Source organism: Neltuma alba, unplaced genomic scaffold (assembly GCF_004799145.2).
Source record: "Neltuma alba isolate B1F8T4 unplaced genomic scaffold, ASM479914v2 tig00000518_pilon, whole genome shotgun sequence".
Lineage (NCBI taxonomy): Eukaryota > Viridiplantae > Streptophyta > Magnoliopsida > Fabales > Fabaceae > Neltuma > Neltuma alba.
The window spans coordinates 21,345-43,951 of record NW_021632079.1 but is presented as its reverse complement, the minus strand read 5'-3'; the positions used below and the strand labels follow the sequence as shown (position 1 = coordinate 43,951).

Sequence of the window (22,607 nt, the reverse complement as noted above, 5' to 3'; positions counted from 1 at the left end):
TAGAGGTCTGAAAAAATTATGGAATGTTACTAGTGAATAGTAACCGATAAAGCTTCTGATTGGTTTGAGATAATGATTTGGTTTGTAGGCCAACCCAAACCATTTGTGGGGCCCACAATAGACCCATTAAAGGCCCAATTTCGTGCACCTTCCGAGTCCCACCATATTTATTAAATAAAATGTGAAATTAAGAGATATTTGTGTGGAAAAATCTAGAGAAATGCCACGCAGTGAGATCTGAAGGTTTGAGACACTTGATGGCTGCCACATACACCTTATTAGGTGTCCAATTTCGTCCAATTGAAGAGGGGAGGGGCAGACTTGAATTTTTCTATAAATACCCCTTGAAAATACAAAGAAAATGCTAGAAAATTGGGAAAAATAAGGGAAAACTCTGCCACTGTTCATCCAGCTATCTCAGACAAAATTCTTGAGGAGTTTTAGGCAATAAATCATCCAACTTACTTCAAGAAAATACTAAGGTATGTCCAAGCATCAATATCTCTAAGTTTTACATTGATTAAATAAGGATTTTCGCTTGGGAAAATGCTAGAAAAATACTAGAAAGTTCTGAGAAATTCAGTTGAGATGTGTGATGCTTAGAGAAGGACAGAAACCTTAATAATCAAGTGGAATAAGGAAGATTAAGTGGTGTATGGATTGATTTTTGGATGAAATCAAAGTTAGGGCTTAAGGGAAGCAATTCAGTCAGCACTGTTCATGCAGAAGCAATTTGATTTTGCTTGATTTGATGATTCCAATGGCTTCAAAACATGTTTTTGTGTAGGGATATATTGTTAGAAAGTGTTTAAAATCATTAGAATAAAAAATGGAATTTTTGGAAGTTAAGAACCCCTATTCGGCCAAGTGAATTTCATGGGGAAGGAGTATGAATTTTTAAAATCTGATTGCACCATTGGATTCCTCATGAAAAATTGTTTAGGATTGAGCCATGAGATGATTGATTCTAAAGGAGGAATCATGTTGTTAAAAATCAAGAAAAAAGGGGGGAAATTGTTGAATTAATGTTCAAGTATTGGAATTAAGTTGTTTTGGTGATTAATATGGCCTATGTTTATGCTTGATTTAATAAGCATTGAGAGGAGGAATTAAGAAGAAGCATTGCTCCTTGGTGGAATTAATTGGACAAGCTTTACAAAGGTAACTTTGAATTATAATTTGATTGTTTATCTTGCTTGTTTAATGTGATTACGTTTGTTGCATGAATTAAGGAAATTGTGTTGTGATCCTTGTGGATTGGATGACATTGGTTTATGCTTTGGCCAAATGCATTGAATTTTGTTAATGTGAAGTGTTGAGGTTCCTCTCTTGGCATGATATTGGATATGATTTTATGTGGCTTGAGGATGTCTTGAAGTTATACAACATGTCACATTTTAACTTGCTTGATTTACATGATCATTATAATTCATATGCTACTAGGATTTCTTTGAAATCTCATTCCCTCTATGTTAAATTATGTCTCAAATAGGGAATAATTCATCCGATGGTAAGGGCAAGGAAATGATTTTGGAATAGAGGAGCATTATGGAAGTGATGCTATTATGTTATGTTGTGTAATGTATTAATGAACTTTATGTTGAAAATGCAATGGATCATGAATGATATGTGATGTAAATTATGTTTGTATGACATGCCCTTATGCTAAAATTATGAATGAGGCAATGTTAAAGGAGTGTAGGAAAGAGGAAAATGGGAGATAAATTAAAGAAAGTGACATTAGGGGATAAAAACTCCCTAAAAAGTGCCAAATTTGTGGCACATAAAATAATAGGTAATTGTTGGATTTTGGCATGAAATTTTATAGGGAAATAGATCTTATTTTTAGCTTTAAAACAAGTAGTAATTCATTAAATTTGGAGTTGTGTGCTAAGAGTTATGCCTTTCCAAAGTTGGGCAAAAATACTGAAAATTCGAAAATTTACCAAATGAACAGTATACTTTGATGAATTTCCTGCAATTATTTTGGATGGAATTGGACCTAATGATTATTTTTTCTCCATAGAACTCTTAGCAAGCTTTCATGACAATTGGAACCATATCGTTTTGATTTTTCTAGATTTAGTTATGAATTTTCAAAATTGGCATATTTTCGGATGAACAGTGTACAAACAGGATGAATAGTAAAATCCTGAATTTTAAATTTTTCATTCGGAAATGCTCCATAACACGTTATAATGGTTCTAGTTGACATGTTATGGGTTATAAAGAGAGGTGTGACAAGACCCATCTCTTCATCTCTAGCTCGTCATCATTTTCTTTCTGGTTCTCTTGATTTTTGAGTACCATACCCATTTTAGTATTTTCATTCATTTTTTTGTGTACTTTTTTGACCAAAATTTTCATGTACTTTTATTTACTATCGTATTTGACCAAAGTTTTGAATATTTTAGTAAATGATTAGATGGATTCTACTTTTGTTTCCTCGATGATTGTCATTTTTAGCTCCTATTCTTTAGTGGGACCATTAAGGGTTTTCCTCACGTTGTCTTTCTAACTATATTTCTTACCAATAGTGTTTAGATGGTTGATGAGATTTGACAACATGCCTTCTACGTCTCTGATGCCTTCACACTATTCTTCATTCTAAATAATTCAAACTCTATGATTATAGTATTGATTTTGCTATACTTTACTCTAATTGTTTCTTTGTGGGCCATTTCCAAGGCTTCCTATATTTCTTTGACCATTTCCTAGTTAGATATTACAAAGTATTCCTTTTGACTCATAGCACATGTGTGTATATTGATGGCTTTATCGTTTAGCAGAATCAACCTTTTATCTTCATCACTATGCTCGCTTGGAGACTGTGAAACATGTTTCCCATTTTTAATCTTGGCTGGGACATAGTTTTCTTTCTCAATTGCATCTCACAGACCATATTCTAAGGGTTTTATGAAAATTTTCATTCTCATCTTCCAAAATGTGAAATTCTCTCTATTAAAACTAGGCGGCTTGGTTGTCGAGCTTTCTTTAGGTAACATGGTATCATTGAAACCTGCCATTAGATTGACTCTTATGATGGTTAAGTCCTGTTTCAAGAGACTTGCTCTGACACCAAATGTTAGAAAGATGGCTTACCCAAGAGAATGGTGAATTGGGTGATTAATAAAATTTTTAAAACTTAATAGAAAATAAAACAATTAAATGATTTAAAGAGATTTCAACAAAGAAGTAAGAGAAGAAATAGAACGCAAGTGATTAATAATTTTAATCTACCACTTAATTTACGCCCAATTCTCATAACTCCTCTAAGGATTCCACTATATTCCCTAAGATTCAAATAGGTCTTGATGCCTCAATGTTGTAAATGAAGACTATTGCCTGCTCTCCCTTACTCCCATAAGGTTACACCCAACTCAAGATTCGCATAATCTTGAGTAACTTCAAGAATTAGTAAGAAATGATTATAAGTCTCTCTTAAAGAATGTAATAAATGATCACTGAAGTTCAAAAATACTTAGAGTGAATGAACAATGAATGCTTGTAATGAATTGGACATAGTGGTAATTCGGATACTTATTTACTTCATTGAATGCTTCTCTTATTGACAATTATTCTTCAAATCTATCCCTGAGACACAAAAGCTTATTTCCATTAGAGTTGGATCAGAGTAGATTAGGTAGTTTGTGTTTGTTGAGAGCATTTAATGCTTCCAGACAAAAAAGTTTATTAGCAATGTCATTTTTTGCTATGACTTAATCCTGCATTTATCATACTCTAATATAGATCATTAGCAGCTTAAAATATATAATCATAGGTTAGAAACCTTTTTGCCTGAAGTAGCTTGCTAAAAAATTAATGAAATTGAAACGGGATCAAAATCTAATAAGTGAACTTTGCTGATATTACTCCAGTAGGTGTTTAAGTATAATGTTTAATGAAGTAGAAGTTACTTTATGAAACAATAGTTAGATTTGTTGAACATAACTAAAAATTACTCAAATTGGTGGTAGAGTAAAAAGATATATATACAAGTATCACTCCTGCTCAGTTACTTTCTTGAGTAATTCTTTAAAAAGAAGTTTTTCACAGAAAACACTAATTATAAAAGGTACTTTAGATTTGTTGAACTTTGTCATCATCAAAACATTAATTCCAACAATAAAAAAACTTGTCCAGCTTGAGAAGGCAAAATGAACGGCTCTTCTTTATACCTTTTCTTATTCTAATTCAATTGTATCAATCCTAAATCATTAATTCTCAAGGCATTATTATTGCCAACTCTATTGCACCTAAAGATAGGAACCTAAAATTTGATTTAATCCAACTCCCAAATATGCTCAATCGCCCAAAAGCATGACATATTTATATATAGAGGAATATTAAATTTGGCACTCAATATGTGGATGGTGTTACTGACAGATGTTATAATACTATTTTGCATTTTGCCTCAATCATTTAGTTATTCATAGAAGGTGAACCCGTTGATAATGTAGCTTGTGTAAGAGAGTACCTATTTGCACTGACTGTTTGCTAAGAACTTTAATATCTCAAAAACTGAATGAAGATCAACATGATACTTTCCATGCATGTGCAATTTCAACCATGTTGTGAAATGTTGATTATGTGCTTTGGCATACCAACCTTCTAGTTTATTAAGGTTATCCCTTCTAAACTCTATATGCTTATCTACATAGTGTTTACCTCTTTAGAGTTGTACAACACATATAGTTGCACTTACTCTGATTGTTGATCTAAGATAGTAACAACTTTCTTTCCTATCATCCCTTCTCTATCTTTTCTAACTTCATGTTGAGACATTGGAAGCCTAACATTACTAGCATTTTTCAAGTACTTAGTAGAAAATTTAGCAACATCTTCGCATGTATATTATTCAATAATGCAACCCTCTGGCTTACTCTAATTTTTCACATACTCTTTCATTATCTTCAGGTAATGCTCAATGAGGTAAAATCATCTTAAATAGGTCAAGCCGTGTAGTTGTACCTCTCTAATCAAGAGAATCATTAGGTGGACAATGATATCAAAAAATCTTGGAGAAAAATACACCTCAAACTAACAAAAGATAGAAATGAGGTTTGTGACCTTAGCTATTTCTTGAGGCTAAACATTTTACTACAAATCAACTTGAAGAAGAAGCATAACTTGGTAATTATAGCTCACACCTCATTAGGTAAAATAGTATGTATATCCATCAGAACAAAGTTGTCCATCAACATATAGGAATCATGAGATTTCTAACCCTTTGGGCTTCAAGTCCTCCATTGACACAAAGTTGCTAACATTTAAAAACTAACCCTTTGACACTTTGACAACAACAAAAAGGTCACAAAAACTAATTTTTGTGAGTCGTAAGCAAAGAAACATATGAGTTCTATTATCCTATATTCCCAATTCCTTCCTTATTCCTATTTCAAACACATATAGCCTCATATTTATGCCATCTTTTGTCTTCCCTAAATATGAAGTAACACACCAATAATACTTTCATAGATTTTTCTCAATATATATAATGTCAAGAAAATGTCTCATGTCTAAGATCCTCTAATATGGCAATTTAAAAAAAAAAAAAAGCCTCTTCTTCTACTAGTTGACCTAGCATACCTTACAAAACATTTTTCAAACTCACAATCAAAATCTTTTACTTTTTGAAAAACCTCATCATCGTCAATGTTGGTAATGTCTTACCTTCTTTTGAGTTCTCATTATATTTTCTTAAATGCTAATAAGGATGATCTAAACACAAGCATTTGTGATGCCCCATATATGAATTCTTCATATTATGTTTCAGCCTTAGCTATATACCTTCTTTATGTGGAGCCATGGAGAAAGGCTATATATAAACAAAGTCACTGGCTATGTAATGTATGTAATGTTTCACAAATACAAGTCATATGTTCCTATCTTTTCAAAGAATTAGTACAATATCAAAGCGTATTGTCTTTAATTCTTCCATCGACATACCACCTTAAATTTATTGCATCTTTTACATTGCTATTTAAGCATTTAAATATAAGTACAATGAAAAAATACCATAACACCTTCTTCTAACTCTTTCCATTCACCTGGTAACATGGAGCCTTATAAATAGGACACCAAGTTAATAATTTTTGTTCGTTCCTAAGTAAAACACAATTATTAGGGCAAGCATGAATCTTCTCCTAACTTAAGTTGATGGAATATAACATTTGTTTTGCATTATATGTCTTGCTTAGAAGCTCTTTTTTTTTTTTGGTAGCTTTGCCTTCAAAAGTGAGAACAATTTAGTGAAACTCGAGTCACTCCACCCATGTCTTATATGCTTTCAAGTTGTACATTTTCAAGATTGCAAGTAACAGAGTGAAGTTAATACAATCATCATATGAAGGCTTCTCTACATCACTCTTCACTTCAACCTTTCAAACATTCATATACAATCCTCGAGTTCTTCTACAATCACATTAGCCAATCATCTAGACCATTGACCTCATATGTGTTTGTGTCAAAATTAGGTGATACTAGCCTTTTGCTTTGGCCCCAGCCACTCTTGCTCACAACTCTTGTCTCCCCATGCTCTGTCTAATATTTATAACTCTGATTGATTCCATGCATCACTAAGTGGGACTCACAAACTTATGAATGATTGCCACGTTACACACAAGAGCAAATAATCTTAGTGGGGTCATTTAAATGAGCAACCAAAAAATGAATGAAATCTTCACCCCATCCCAAGGTAATTAATCCTAATTTTGAAAATGTAGTGGTTGAAGGGAACAAAACAGGTTTTAAAAAGAGTGCACTTAACATTTATGAAAAAAGTGACATGTATTTTAGTTATAATGTTTATGTATGCTCTTATTTAAAGACTCGGCAAGTATTTTATTGATATGTTCATACAAAATACAACAACTTTACATGATGCTCTTCTTTGAAGGCCCAACGTGTAATTTGTTTATGCATTTGTATAAAATGTAACAACTTTATGTGACAATCTTCTTTAAATAACTGACATGTATTTTTGTTTATATATTTATATGCAATGTGATAACTTACAAGACGGTTTTCTCTAAATGATTAGTAACGTATTTTCCTTTTTCTTTAATGGGGTTAATGTCCCTATACATTAATATATTTTTAAAAAATAAAAAATAAACAAAAGACTAGATATGTAAATTAAAAAGAAAAAACACAAAACGAAATTTTGAGAAAACTTATTAATCTTCCTCTCCTCCTTGTCTACATCATCATCATTGCTGGACGTAGGACAAGAAGTATTAGAAGCCATATTATATTAAGTAACATTGTTCTAGTGTAGAACGAGATTGAATTTTGGGAAGATTTTGTTTGAGGACCGCAATACAAAATTAATTTTAAAAAGCCTACAAAATTTTCTAAAACTTCACTGCAGGACCAAGGGAGAAGAGCCGGGAAAACGGGCTGAGCCCGCCGAGCCTGCCCGTTTAGGCCCTGAAATTATGAGGACTGAGCTTGATATTTTTCCCTTTAAATGAAAAATAAGCCCTGGAGGGCTGGCTCTGGAGGGCCGAGGGCTTAAAAGGGCCGACCCGTTTAAGCCCTTTTATAATTTTTTTTTATTTTTAAATTTTTTTATATAATTCTAATGTTATTAATTTTTTACATTGTTAATAATATTTCAAATATTTAGTTATTATTATCATTTTAAAATTAAATTTAGTTTTAGACAATAATTTATGCAATTAAATTTTTAAAAAATAAGTTAATTTTGGATTTTAATAATGATTTGATTTATATTATATGCGTTGATATTTTTAAACTATATATTATATATTTGATAATAGAGTATTTTTATACTTATATAACATGTGACTCTATAATTTGAATTAGAAATTCATGAGTTTCAACAACAATATTTCTCACATTAAAGTAAAATAATAGCTAGATTGTAAAATTTAAAAGTAAAATTCTTATAAAGAAGAAAAACTTAATATTTTGGTTGCGAAAGAAAAGCATACTTATGAAAAAGAGTAATTAATTATAGTGATGATTAAGTTTCAAAAGATTAATGATAGTGTTTATTTATTACACAATTTCACTATAGATAAAACTTTTGGATGTTGTTATCTTGCTAATGAATGTTTTAGATGTTCTTGGATGTTGATGGATATTTATATATAATGATATTTTATATTTGTGACTTAATTTTATTCATATTTATGTCTTTTGTTAATAATTTCATTGGTTTACTTTTATTTTTTTATAAAAAATATGATAAATATAAAAAATAGTTTTTTTTTCCTTAAATGGGCCAAAAGCCCACAGGCCGGCCCTGAGCCCTATAACTTAAGGGCCAGGCCTAGCAAATTGGGATATTTTTAAAATTTCAGCATTAGAGGGCTGGCCCTTTTAAGCCTGCCAGCTCTGAAGAGCCGGGCAGCCCTGATTCCCACCTCTACAAGGGAGCAAACTGATATTAATTCCACAAAGAAAATGACACTATTGCCTCTCATAATACTTATTGCGAAGTGAGATGCAAATGGACTAATTCCAATTGTAAATAAAGGTATGTATGTTGCAAATTGTCTAGTCCCACTTACAAATGGATTCTCTCATACTTGTTCACTTACGAACACCTTTTTCAGGTGAAGGAGGTGACATGTAAAGAGACTAATTCCAGTTGTAAATATACGTATGTATGTTGCAAATTGTCTAGTTTTACTTCCAAATGGGCTCTCCCACATTTGTTGACTCATGGACACCTTCTTAGGCAGAGGAGGTGATATGTAAATAGACTAATTCCTAACTGTAAATATATGTATGTATATTGCAAATTGTCTAGTCCTACTTTTATTTTGAGGGGCAATAGTATCATTTTTTTTTTGTGGAATTAATATTAGTTTGTCTCCTTGATCCTGTAGTGAAGTTTCAAAAAGTTTTGAGAATTCTTTGAAATTAATTCTGTATTGTGGTCTTTAAACGAAATTTTCCCTTAAATTTTTGGTTGAGATTATAGCAGTATGTGATAAGCCTATGCATAGCACGGTCCATGCATGCAACTTGGTGAAGGATGTCGTCTAGTGGCAGAGGAGGAGAGGAGGTAGTGAAGGCTACAAAATAGGTAGAACGTATGGTCAAAGCTCTCTGACATCACATTGTTGTGATTGAGATGGAGAAGTTTTTGTTGGAAGAAAGGAATGAAGGGCTGAGAGGTTTAAATAGAGTAGAAATGACAGTTCAAATCCATCATTACACATTGAAAGTTGGAAATGAATAGTCACTCCTGGGGATAGGAGTGGGATAGTGATCATAGTAGGAAGTGAAAAATGTAGAAGTGTTTCATTTGATAGTTGTACCTTGTAACCATCAAGCGTTGTTTCCCGAAAACTTAAATTTATTTCTCTGCAAGTATTTGGTCCGCAATCTTCATCTCACGGTTATTGATGGTCTTTCTTTTTAACCATCAAGTACGAAGCATCATATATTTAAAAATATGTAGTAGTGTATTCTCTTATTAGAGGAAATTTCACTGGAGATATGGTTAAGCATTAATTATCGACACCATTTCTAGCAATGATTCAAACCTTGTTTTGCTAGTTTGGGAGGGACTTGATCATGTTCCGGTTTTTTTTGTTGTTACCTATTTGAATAGCATTTGGTTATAATGATTTGGAATTATAATCTTATTAAAGCAAGGTGCTTATATTATCAGGCCTTGGTGTGTTTGCCTTCCTCTATACCTTAGCTTCTTTCTTAATTTAATGCCTTTATAATGTTGGGATAATTATAAACTGCTGGGATTTTCCACATACGTAGTGAAAATTTAAAATTTAAAAGATCTTGGATCTCACCAAATTTGCATGCTTTGCTTAAACGAACTAGAGGGTAAATGATTAAATCGAACATGATAATGATAACAAAATTCTTTTATAAAAGAAATTGGTAAAAAATCTTGGTCATCACCCCGACCAGTCACCCACTGTTTCTGTTTTCCCCTTTTTCAGAAGACTGTTTGTTGGGTCCAGCGTTGAAATTTTCTTTTTGGCCCCTAACATATAGATTCCTAAAATACAAAAAGACATAAAATTTTTAGAGACTATTTTGAAATTAAGTTTTTGTTTTTGTGATGCAATTAATGACCTAATTGCACTCATGCATATAAAAATTCCTCCACCACCATTACTTGTTGCCAAAGCTCCAGTTATAACTACTTATAGATAAAGTGAGAGACATTTAGTACCGTGCCGTCATAAAATCGTGCATTTTTTTAGATTTACATAGAAAAATAAAATTTCAATAAAAGACAAAATAATCTAAAAATTATGATATTATCATCTCAAAATTTTTCACTAGACATACAAAAAATTGACATTAATCTTCTAATTGTTAACATAGAATGTTGAGAATAACTTGTTATACTTATACATGAAATTTGAAACTTTAATTTTAAAAGGGTGAAGGTATTTGTCCCGAAAGTTTTTATTCAAAAACACTAGGTATTCGAAAGTTTTATTGGGAGCAAATATGCCCTAAAAATTTAAAATCATAGCAATATTACCCTCTGTTGTTAAAAATATTAACAGTTAATGTCACTATTTTAATAGTCAATGTTAGTTGTTTAATAGCAGGGAGCAATATTATTATGATTTTAAACTTATGGGACAAATTTGCTCCTAAAAAAACTTTTAAGTACTCGATACTCCTAAGTGAAAAGTTTTACCCCTTGCTTGGATTGAGAGAAAATTAGGGAGGAGAGAAAACTAGAGGGGAAAACATGAGGAGAAACAAGTTTTCTTTTGCTTGGATAGGAGAGAAAATGTGAAGGGAAGAAAAAGTGGAGGAGAAAATAAGGTGGGTCCCATGCCTTATTTTCTCTCCAAATTTTCTTTCCATATATGGAGAGATTTGGGAAGGAAAACAAGACTTCCATTACTACCCCTCCTTTCTCTTCCTCTCTATATTTATTTTCTTTTATTATATCTAAAAAGTTATTCACTTTTTTTTTTATCTTAAAACAATATTTTTATTAAATAATTTGGTTTTAAAATATAATAATCTGAAAATATATACAAACCAAATAACTTGATTTTAAATTATTTGATGATGCTAATGTTAGAATAATTTTTCTATTGTAATATTTAATTTAATTTAATTGTAAATATGATATATTTTGATAAGGACATTTTAGTCATTTAGATATATGCTAATTTTCTTTCCTCTCTATTTTCTCTCATCCATCCAAGCAAAAGGGATGATCATAACTTCCCTCCACTTTTTCCTTCTCTTTATTTTCTCTTTTTCTATTTTCTTTCCTCTCAACTTTTCTTCTTATCCAAGCAGAGCATTAAAGTAAATTTACATCTTAGCTCATTCTAAAATTTAACACGCAAGACAAAAGAATTTGACTCAAATCACTGCCACACAGAGAGAGAGAGAGAGAGAGAGACTTTCAGGCATAACTTTCAACCGCTACAATTAAAGTGGCTCCTAAGAATTTAATTTTCAGTGACAACTTCGAAAATTAATAGGTTAAGTTGAAGAAAAATCCTAATTGATAGAAAGGAGCCCCATCAAACCTATTTTGCCTCATCTGACCCACTTCTCTGGCTCTACCTTGACATCGTCAAATTAAGGATATTTTTACCAACAAAATTCCTGACAAATTCGTGAATATTCACAAGAAAACTCTTTCATATGTGTTTTCTCACAACAAACACAGAGAAATTGCTTTTTTTTAAAATCATTTTGCATATAAGAAAGATAATGAGAGATACATTGTCACTCACTCTGTTTTTTTTTTTTTTTTTTAACCATTTCTTCTACACTTCGGAATGCTTTGGAACTACATTCCGTCATCCTGCGTTAAATTAGAGAAGTGGGATAAAACTTTGGGAAAATAATTAATAAAAATACTTAGAAAATGTGAAATCCTCAAAAGGTATCTAAATTGACATAATCCTAAAAAAGCACAAAATTCTAAAATGGAATTTGGAAATTCATGTAAAAAGACAAAAACACCCACATTTATAATTTCTATTTCAAAATTTGTAAAATAAATTGAAAACTTGTTATTACTAACTAAAGTTTAGGAATTGGGCATGTCTTAAAGACATTATTTTTTTCCTCATTTCCTCAAGATTTTAAGTTAAAATCGTAACTTGTTAATTTCTATATATTCTGAAATTGGTAAAATATATGCAAAACTTGTTATTACCTTCTGAAGTTTAAAAATTGAGAGAATGTCACTTTTTTAGGTCATTCATAACTTTTGTAGAAGTACTGATTATATTTCATGAGCTATTAACAACTTTTGTTTAACAAATAATAAGGCTACTCTTCAAGGACATTTATAGCTTTTATATAGTATTGACTATACTTCGTTGACTATTAATCGCTTTTATTTATCAAGTAATAAGGACAGTCTTTTAGGTTATTATTTATAATTTTTGTATAGATATTGATTATATTTTATGGGCTATTGACAACTTTTGTAATCAAAAGCCCTTATTTATTCATTTTGAAAAGTTTGAAATTTAAAAGACGTGATTGTTACAGTGTTAAATAAAAGTAATTAATAGCTAATTAAATATAGTCAATATCTATATAAAAATTGTGGATGACCCGAAAGAGTAGCCTTATTAGTTACTAAACAGATATTCTTTTCTTTTTTTTGGGTTGCCCACCCAATTCATCGGAGCTTTACTCCGACTACATCTGGATCTGACTGCACGTACGGGATTTTTGCATAAGTTGAGGCTCGAACTCAAGACCTCGCTTAAGCGGTACCAAGCTGCTTACCACTTGAACCAATCCCTGTTGGTACTAAACAGAAAATTCTTAATAGTTGATGAAGTATAGCCAAATATCTATATAAAAGTTATGAATAACATGTAGTCAAAGATGAGAGGTTAACTTATATATATAAATATATATTTGCATAATAATGTTAATCAAATTTGGTGGCGAATAGTCATCATTAATTTTAGGATGCAAATAGTTACGGGATCAAATCTCACCTCCACCACTTGTCTCAAAGTATTCCTCCTGCTATTAGAACATTCCTTTTGTGGACAGAGAGTTGTGGCACTAGTGATTATCAGCAGGTTTCTCTAGCGAGAGGTGAAAAACATAAATAGGGGGCATCTATATCTCTTTGCTTGAATTTCAAATTCCAACATACTGCTATAGCAATCCAAATGTGAATCATGTTACGGTAAATTTAATATAAGCATAATATAAGCTTTCAATATTCAGCTTCATTACTATAGAAAAATGCAGCCTGTACTGTTATTGCTGCAAAAAGCAACCTGTACCGTTTTATGAAGCGCTACATCATGCACATTTTTTTTAAAAAAAAATTCAATAATATGTTGTAACACTCCATTGAGGAAGCATTACAGAAATATATATATATATATATATATATTGTGGAAGTGCTACATAGCATGTTTATGTAAAATATCTAAAGTCTTTTTTCACACCAAAATGACCCATTAATTCTCCACCATGTGCTTCTCCCACAGGCAATTCACATAATGAACATTGAGGCGCACAATCTGAATGATGTGATCGAGCAAGCTGACTCTTCAACTCAAATGATTCTTTGCAAATTCCAAGTCAACTAATCACAAGAGCTAGAGCCTAGAAAATTAAGAAAATATTAAATGGGCTAGTCCCAGAGATTTTGACAAAGAAAATGGCAATTGGATCAACGAATCTGAATAAAGACGCCGAGATGTCACTAATTTTATTTGGGAAAAATTACAATGAGGTTTCAAAAAAGAAAAATAATTACTAAAAAGGTTCTAATAACAACATAAGCAGCTTATGATAAAAAGTTTCAAAATAGAAAATAACAACTTTTAAAACTTGTTTTGTAATTATTTTTCTTTCTTGATACCTTATTGTAATTCTCTCTTTTATTTAGGCTAAAAAATAGTGCTGCTCAGCCTATTTTGGGACTAGAAACTTCAGTTTAAAAGGCTTGGACCATGATAAGACTTATTTGGGCCTCAATAATCATATTTTGGGCTTAATATATTGATTACATTTTGTTTTATGTATTTGTGCAAAAATTAGAAATTAGTTGGCATATTCGGCTTTTGTTCCCAAGTGAATTGTGTTAAGTCTTTCCAATTTCTTTTAAGTTACAGTCTCTAGGTTGCATTAGATGCTTTTTAGGCTAGATTGAATGTATCTCTTTAAAACACTTTGAACCCCTCATTTTTGTAATCAGACTTGATTTTGAGAAATAAAAAGTTGTACTTCTACACTTCCACACTTGAGAGTGAATTCTCTCTAGGGTTCTTCATTGAAATAATAGACTTATGAAGCCTTAATCAACCTTGTGGCATCTTCCAACACTTCTGGTCTTTGTTCTTCCCTACTCAAAGGTTCATATAGATCATTAGATCTTTGTTTAGCTTTTTTGAAGTGAGTATATTTCAAATTGATTGTTAGTTTATGGAATCTTTCTCTTGTGGGTTTGTACCATCTTGTTATCAAAGTTTTAGTTATGAAGTCAAGTCATATTCTTCTATTCCTTGTTTTTGTTTTTGTTCAGCATTTTTTTTTCTTGTATCTGTTCATTTTTTTAATTTCTGTCCATCTCTAATTTTTTCAATCCTTGGTTGACCCATTTTCCTTTGTGTTTTTTGCTGTTTAATAAGTCTTTTGCATAGTTCAAGATCCCATCTTTGTGCCCGTTTTGAAATCATCTCAATTAGAGGTTTCTACGGGAGTTATACCTATTTGAAAAAAGATGTGCTTTTTTTTTTTTTGGAATCTTTAGGTTCAGTTTGCTTATTTTGTTGTGTTTTTGGTATATTCATTATTTCCTTTGTGCTTCGGTGAAAAAAGAAAAAAAAAGGCATACTGATAAAAAGAGAAAAAATGGGGCAAGAAAAATAAAAGGAGAATGTACCAATTGTTGTTGTTTTGAAATTGTGTTGAGCTTCATATCCATCTTCATACCCAGAATTTGTTTGAATCTCTACAATATTTGTTTGAACTCTTCTTATCCTTAAAACTTCATTTTCAATACCCACTTTGAAATCTCTAAATTCCTGAAGTGTTATGCTATATAAATTGTGACAGCTTTGATTAAACTACCTACTTCTTTAAAGAACTTGGAGAGAGATCTGAAGAGTGTGTGAGAACATTATTGTGTAAAAGTCTAAAATTTGAGTGAGACATAAATGATATTGAAAATTGTTTGGATGAAACATGTGAGTAGAGTAGTGAGGTCCATTTTCTCTGCTTCTAAGTTTTGAGGTATTAATATGTATGGTGATAAAGAATTTGACAAGGATCACCAATTCCTTCAAAGAGGAGTTGACAAGCTAAGTGTTGAACATGATCAATGGATGACTAGACAAAACTCCAAGTTGAAAAGGGAATTCTATAGAAAATTGTAGGAGTTAAAACAAGGCTTCATGAGTGTTGTGGAATATTATCATGAGATGTAGTTAGCTTTGATGAGAACCGGTGAGAAGCAACTCAAAAGGCTACTGTGGATTACTTTATATGTGGCCTTAATCCAAAATTAGCTTGTGTTACAAAGATATGCAGTTTCATGTATATTGAAGAATTAGTTCCATTAGTTGCTGAACATGAGCACAAAATCAAGCAAAAGAGGCACTTAAAAAGTAGCTACAACCTAAATTAAATCTAATTGAGGCCATAGATGTTCTTGTCTCTAATAATGAGCAAGAGGTATAGCCTACCAAAGAGGAAGACAAATTTAATATTGAAAACTGTGCTCACAAATGTGTAGAAAAAGATCTCTATATTTTCATGTGCCAATCTTGTGGTTGAAGAAAGTCTCCTCAATCATGAAAAGCAAAGTAAGGAATGTGTGAGAGTGACTCCGGTGAAATTCGTCTAGAGAGAAAAATTGAGTTTGAAGGAGAAAAAGAGATTTGAGAGCATTGAGTGTTTTCAAAATAAACAGAGAAACAATGAGAATGTTGAATTTAGTGAAAAGAAGAATGAAAAGAGTTATGAGAAAAATGAGGGGGTTCAAAGTATTTTAAAGAGATGCACTCAATCTAGCCTAAAAAGTATTTAATGCAATTTAGAGACTAATCAAAATATTAAATCCTAACTTAAAAGAAATTACAAAGACTTAATACAATTCACTTAGAAACTCAAAAGTCAAATCTGTCAATTAATTTTTAATTTTTGCGCAAATACTATTAACAAAATATAATTAGCATATTAAGCCCCAAATGTGATTATTTAGGTCCAAATGAGTCTTTCCATGTATAATACTTGGTCCAAACCTTTCAAATTGAAATCTCTAATCCTAAAATAGGTCTTGCACCACCATTTTCAGCCCAAATAAAATTAGTAATGTCCTCGACATTTTTATTCAGATTTGTTTATCCAATTGCATTTGCTTTGTCAAAGTATCTTAGACTAACCCATTTAATGTTTTCTTAATTCTCTTGGCTTTAGCTTTTGTGATTGGTCGACTTGGAATTCGCAAAGGATCATCTGAAGTTGAAGAGTCAGCTTGCTGGATTATATCACTTTCAATTACAATATTTTGAAAACAAAAAACAAAAAGAAAAAAAAACGCTAGTTTTAAGTTGCACAGCTCACATCGATCCTTCAAACAAAACTAAACAACCAGCATACATTAGTCCTATCTAATAAAAAGGCTATAACTGCTTAGGCATGAAATTTTATGTTCAAATACGTATGAATGTGAAACAAAAATATTGTTGGGGGAGTTATTCATATTTGAAATAAAGAATCGTCAAATTTCTAACCCAATAATATTATCGGATATTATGTTAAAAAGGAGAAACTAAAGTGTACTCTATTTGTGGCATCACGATGAATCAAACCGAATCTCCTCACTGAAAGCCGTTGGAAATTAATTGTAAGTATTATTATATTGTCTTTTATACATTACCAAAGGTTAACATTCAAGTTTAGCTGAAGAGATATTCCTTTGAAATGCAATGATAATTAAGAACAACAAACTCTTCATGAGTCGGAACGATTTATATCATATATATATATACAAACACACTCCTCCTGTCATCAATATAAGACTTATTTATAGTATAATTTACAATACAAAATGAGTCTTATATTTAAAACGGAGTAGTATATAAACAAGTCAAAATCGAATGGTGTACACATTAATATGTTGAAAGGAAAAGACGTATAGTATTTGAAATATTACATTATATTTAAAATTTATGCTTTAATCTCTTTTTAATATGTACATCAATGACGTAAGAAAAAAAAATCTCGTTATTCAAACGTTTTTTTATGGGGACCAACAGAGTTAATTTCAACACATACATATATACAATTATGTTTGCATAAAAAGTAAGAAATATATTTCTTCATTAAAATAAGTTCGTTATTTAATAATTTGATACACTTATGTAAATATATAAATGGCAAATGTATAACCTTGATTTTTTATAGCATAATATAGTTGACGAATAATATTTTGACACCAACAGCCGTCCCTACTTGTACTATAAATTATATTGGATCCAATAGTTTGTTATTGGCAGCATCAACACGAGTTCAACAATAATGTCCTCTAAACACTTGCTAGTTTTCCTTTTTGTATTGGTGTTTCTCATTACTCCTAGCTTTGCTCATTATTACAAGCCTCCCCTTATAAGCTTCGTGTTGAAAAATCATTGTCTAGGAATGAGCAATCTCCTTCAGAGGATTCACCTACTGATGACAAAGCCTTTATAAATGATTACCCCTTTGTCAAACCCATTGAAAATCCACCCAAACCACCAACATTTCACAAGATTATAGTTAAAAACCCACTTACTTACAAGCCTTCATTTAAGAAGAAACCACCAATCTGTCTGCCCTCACCTCACCGTCGCTAGCCTTGTTTATCAAACGCAAATTGAGTATCCTATGATTTTAAGTATACTTTAATTAATGTATAAAAGTAAGTGAGTACATGACTTCTTCGTACTTTATCATCGGTGTATTTATTAGTATTTGGCTGGTTCTGTTTTACGTTATCCCTGTTGCCTAATTAATGTGTATGGTTGTATGGCTATATATGAACATGTTCCATTCTCTTCATTTTGACATTTATATAATAAAATTGTCTATTTTGGCCAACTTTTCCCATATCTTTTACTCCCCTCTTTCATTTTTATAAGCAACATTTGGTCAAACTACGTGGATCAAAAAGTTAGTTAAAATTGAGTAAAGGCAATAAATATACAAAAATTATAATTTTTCTCAAAAATACCATTATTTGTGGGGTAGAAAGCATAAGGGAGAAAATAAAAAAAATTATTAAAATAAAGGGAATGATGATTCAAAAAATGAGATAATAAATATATTATGCATTAAAATAAGTAATTAATGAAGTCAAAATAGAAAATTAACCAAGAAAATTTGAGACATCTTCCAAATGTTTCTTATAAATAGAAATATGATAGATATAGTAGTTGTTTCTTATAAAAAGAGATGGAGAGACTAAAATAATGTGCTAGCTATAATTTGTAGCAAAAAGAATCATCTATGATCATCATGGTAAGTAATATTTAAGTAACCTTGGGGAGCATTTCAATTAAAGAAAGACTTTCATTCCGCGCTTTTTAGAAATCCTAATTTTTTTCCCTCATCCTTCCTAACCATAAAAAGTGGAAAATGCATATATAAATCAAATTCATTACAGCCAATTTCAATTGTTTTTTTCATAGAAGAGTAAAAGTTCAGCTTAATAAAACACAAAGAACCAACAAAAATTACATTTTGTTGATCCAAACAAATTTATGTCAGCATTTCTAATTCAACAGAAAAATATAAAAAAATAAAGATTTAAATTTAAAAGGACAGACACCCACCGCAACACGATCCTCCCCTCCCTCCCCCCCGGGGGGGGAGCGGGGATCACACTTGTGATCTACTTCTTTTTGCCTACAAACAGACGGTGGAACAAGATGTGTCACATCTATCATTTTAACATTTTTATTACGTATTTAGAAATGCCATAATTCGGGTAAATCGTTAATCAAAATTTATAAATTAAATTTCCCATTTCAATCCTTGAGTTTTGATTCACTTGACATTATCATATTTTTTGTTAACTTAAAAATACATAACAAATTATCAAAAAAATCTTATATGGATGCTCTAAAATTCTATTGAAATTCTTTGAAGTCTTTTAAACTTTATGATAGTGAGTACCTAATCTTATGAGAATTTTTCAACATTCATAACATGGTTGATAACTCTTTTAAAAACTTACAAGGTTGGGTACTCATTAATTGCTTCAAGTTTAAAGAAAACTTACGATATCAAGTGGTTAATGACATTAATAGAGTTGTGATTATTATTATAAGAAATGTAAATCGCATTACAAATGTTGAAAAAAGAAATCCTAATTTAGAAACCTAAAAAACACATGATAAATCATGTTATAGGAGTCATGAATATCATTATAAAAATTGTTAATCATTATGTATGTTGGAAAAATCTGAAGAAACAAAGTTGTAGGCATCTAACGCTGACCAGCATTGGAGCTCTGGTGCCGGTGGCCTACTGAAGCTTTGGTGCCGGTTGCCAATGGTCGGTCAATGCGAAGCTCAATAGGCCAATGGGCCAATGAAGGTGACTTGAAATTATTTTGAGAAAAAGTAAATGATAATATTATAAATTCACTAACATTTTAAATTCATTTCAGGAGACTTTTTAACATTTTTAAAATTCAATTATCATTTTCTAGAATTTTCCCTTATTATACGATATTTGTAGGGTGGCGGCTGCCAACTCAAACCCACTAATTCTCTGCATTTTCTTTCGGTTTTTGGGTCATAGAAATTCAACAATTCTCCACTCTGAAATTCTGATGGTGGCCCGCCCTTTCTCATCCAAAATGAACTTAATCATGGGCCAAATAAAATTATGGAATTAGAATAGAGAATTTACAATTTTACTCCTCTCTATTGATGCCAAAATTCCCCAATAAATCCTAAAAGTTCATCTTCAATACTTTTTAAGGTTTTCTTCCCTAATTAGCTGCTTTACCTTACAAAATAATTATCCTAAAAAATTTAGCTAAAAAGTTATCCTAAAAAATTTAACTGAAAAATTAATATCTAACTATTTTTTCTCCAATTTTTACGAAAATGGACCCTTATTTCATAAATCAGTTTTAAAATTATTTAAGTTATTTTTGGGGAAATAAATCTCTTCATAACTGTTTCAATTCTCGATAATTTTTCTCAAATTTTCTTAAGTATTAGATGAATTTTTTAACTATTTTTCTCTCACATTCTCACCCGAAATAAGCTCTTAGACCAATAAGTCGTTTTCTAGCATTTAAATTTCAAATAATATCCTCAGGCCTCAAATATGCCTTAAAAATTTCCTTACTGTTATGAATATAATATCTTTATGGATGTCCATGTATCTATCATTATCTCCCTTATCTCCCAATATCTTCAGTAACTCCCATTATCCCCATTATCTGCAATTATCTTTATATCTGTAGATTCTATCAAAGATGTAAAGCCGTGCCTATAAATAGAGGCCATGTACAATGTATTCAGTACCCTATTGAATAGAAAGAGAAATACTCTCTCTTATTGATATTCTTTCTTCTCTGTTCTTCTTCTTTATTTACAACACGTTATCAGCACGAGGGCTCTAACAAAGGTATAATATTCCGATCTTATTATTATACATTATGGTTCATGATTTATTGTCTATCCTCTATACTTTTCTATACTCTTCTACACTATGAGTATTTTCTTTTTCTCCATTCTTTTCCTAAATGGCTTGAAGCTATATGGTTTAAAGTTTTCTACTTTATGGCCAGAAGCCATAAAACTTTATTATTCTTTCTTATGGCCAGAAGCCATAAAATTTTGTTTTGCTTCTTATGGCCAGAAGCCATAAAACTTTATTATCTTTCTTATGGCCAGAAGCCATAAAATTTTGTTTTGCTTCTTATGGCCAGAAGCCATAAAACTTTGTTTTCTACTTTATGGCCAGAAGCCATAAAACTTTATTATCTTTTCTTATGACCAGAAGCCATAAAACTTTATTATCCTTTCTTATGGCTAGAAGCCATAAAACTTTGTTATTCTTTCTTATGGCCAGAAGTCATAAAAACTTTATTTTATACTTTATGGTCAGAAGCTATAAAACTTTGTTTTCTTCCTTATGGCCAGAAGCCATAATTTTAATTTTCTAACATATGGCTAGAAGCCATATAATTTTTAACTCATGACCAGAAGTCATTCAAATTTTCTCTTCATTTGTTTTCTTTTGGTAATTTATAATTTTTCTTTTCTTTTATTTTCTTCTCATTAACGAAGAGCAATGTAATTTCCATACATGACAATTTTTTTAATATTATATTCTTTTGTGGTAGTGCCATCATGTCAAACCTTACAAAACTTGAGTTTGTGGCTCTTGACATTACTGGGAAGAATTACTTATCTTGGGTACTAGATGCGGAAATTCACCTAAATGCCAATGGTCTGGGAGACACAATTAAGGCAAAAAATAAGGCATCTAGTCAAGAAAAGGCTAAAGCTATGATCTTTTTACGCCATCATTTACATGAAGGACTAAAAATGGAATATTTGACCATTAAAGACCCACTCGTACTTTGAAACAATTTGAAAGAAAGGTATGACCACCAGAAAACTGTCATTCTCCCAAAAGCTCGTTATGAATGGATGCACTTGCGTCTACAAGATTTTAAATCTGTTAGTGAGTATAATTCTGCGATATTTAGAATCAGTTCTCAACTGAAATTATGTGGAGAAAAAGTCACTGATGAAGACATGTTGGAGAAAACATTCTCCACATTTCATGCATCCAATGTGCTCCTGCAGCAGCAATACCGTGAAAAAGGCTTCAAAAAGTATTCTGAACTTATTTCTTGCCTTCTTGTAGCTGAGCAAAATAATGAGCTTCTAATGAAAAATCATGAATCCCGTCCAACCGGCTCCACTCCATTCCCCGAAGCGAATGTAGTAGTAAATGGACCAACACGTGGTCGTGGACGAGGACATGGACGTGCACGAGGCCGTCGCATTGACCGTGGACGTGGTCGTGGTCATAATCGAGGTGGTTCAAATTCCTATTCAAAGAGGACAAAGAATGATGAGAATCGCAAGAGAAAAACTAGTGGAAGTAATAACCACTCTGAAGACTCGTGTTATCGTTGTGGTGGGAATGGTCATTGGTCACGTACTTGTCGTACACCGAAACATTTGGTTGACCTTTATCAAGAATCGCTTAAAAATAAAAGTAAAGGCAACGGCAAAATGCCAAGGGTAGAAACCAATTTTGTTGATGAAGAGGGCGATTCTGATTATGGCAACATGGATGTCACTCATTTGGATATTGCTGATTTCTTTGCTGATCCTAATGGAAAGATTGATCACCTGATTGGTGATGGGAATGTTCAACAATAAATTGTTTTAGTGAAGTTAAATTTCTATGATTTTTTTTTCCTTCTTTTTCATCTTCTTTTATAAAGTTTCTACTTTCAATGTTGTTATCTTTCCAAATTAATAAAATTACGAGTATTTTCCTTTTATTAATTTTGTTTCTTCCTCCCTCTCTTGACTATGTTCCTTGTAACGAAGAATGGCTCCTATTGACGTCAATCATGAAGATTTATGTCTTGTTGACAGTGC

General features: G+C 31.4%; 1 protein-coding gene across 1 annotated transcript; it reads left to right on the top strand.

Annotated features, from left to right (window-relative positions):
- Positions 1-21,638: 21,638 nt before the first annotated feature.
- On the top strand, positions 21,639-22,382 carry LOC114740044 (uncharacterized). Its single transcript, XM_028928160.1, has one exon. The coding sequence runs from the start codon at positions 21,639-21,641 to the stop codon at positions 22,380-22,382; it is 744 nt and encodes a 247-aa protein (XP_028783993.1).
- Positions 22,383-22,607: the final 225 nt, after the last annotated feature.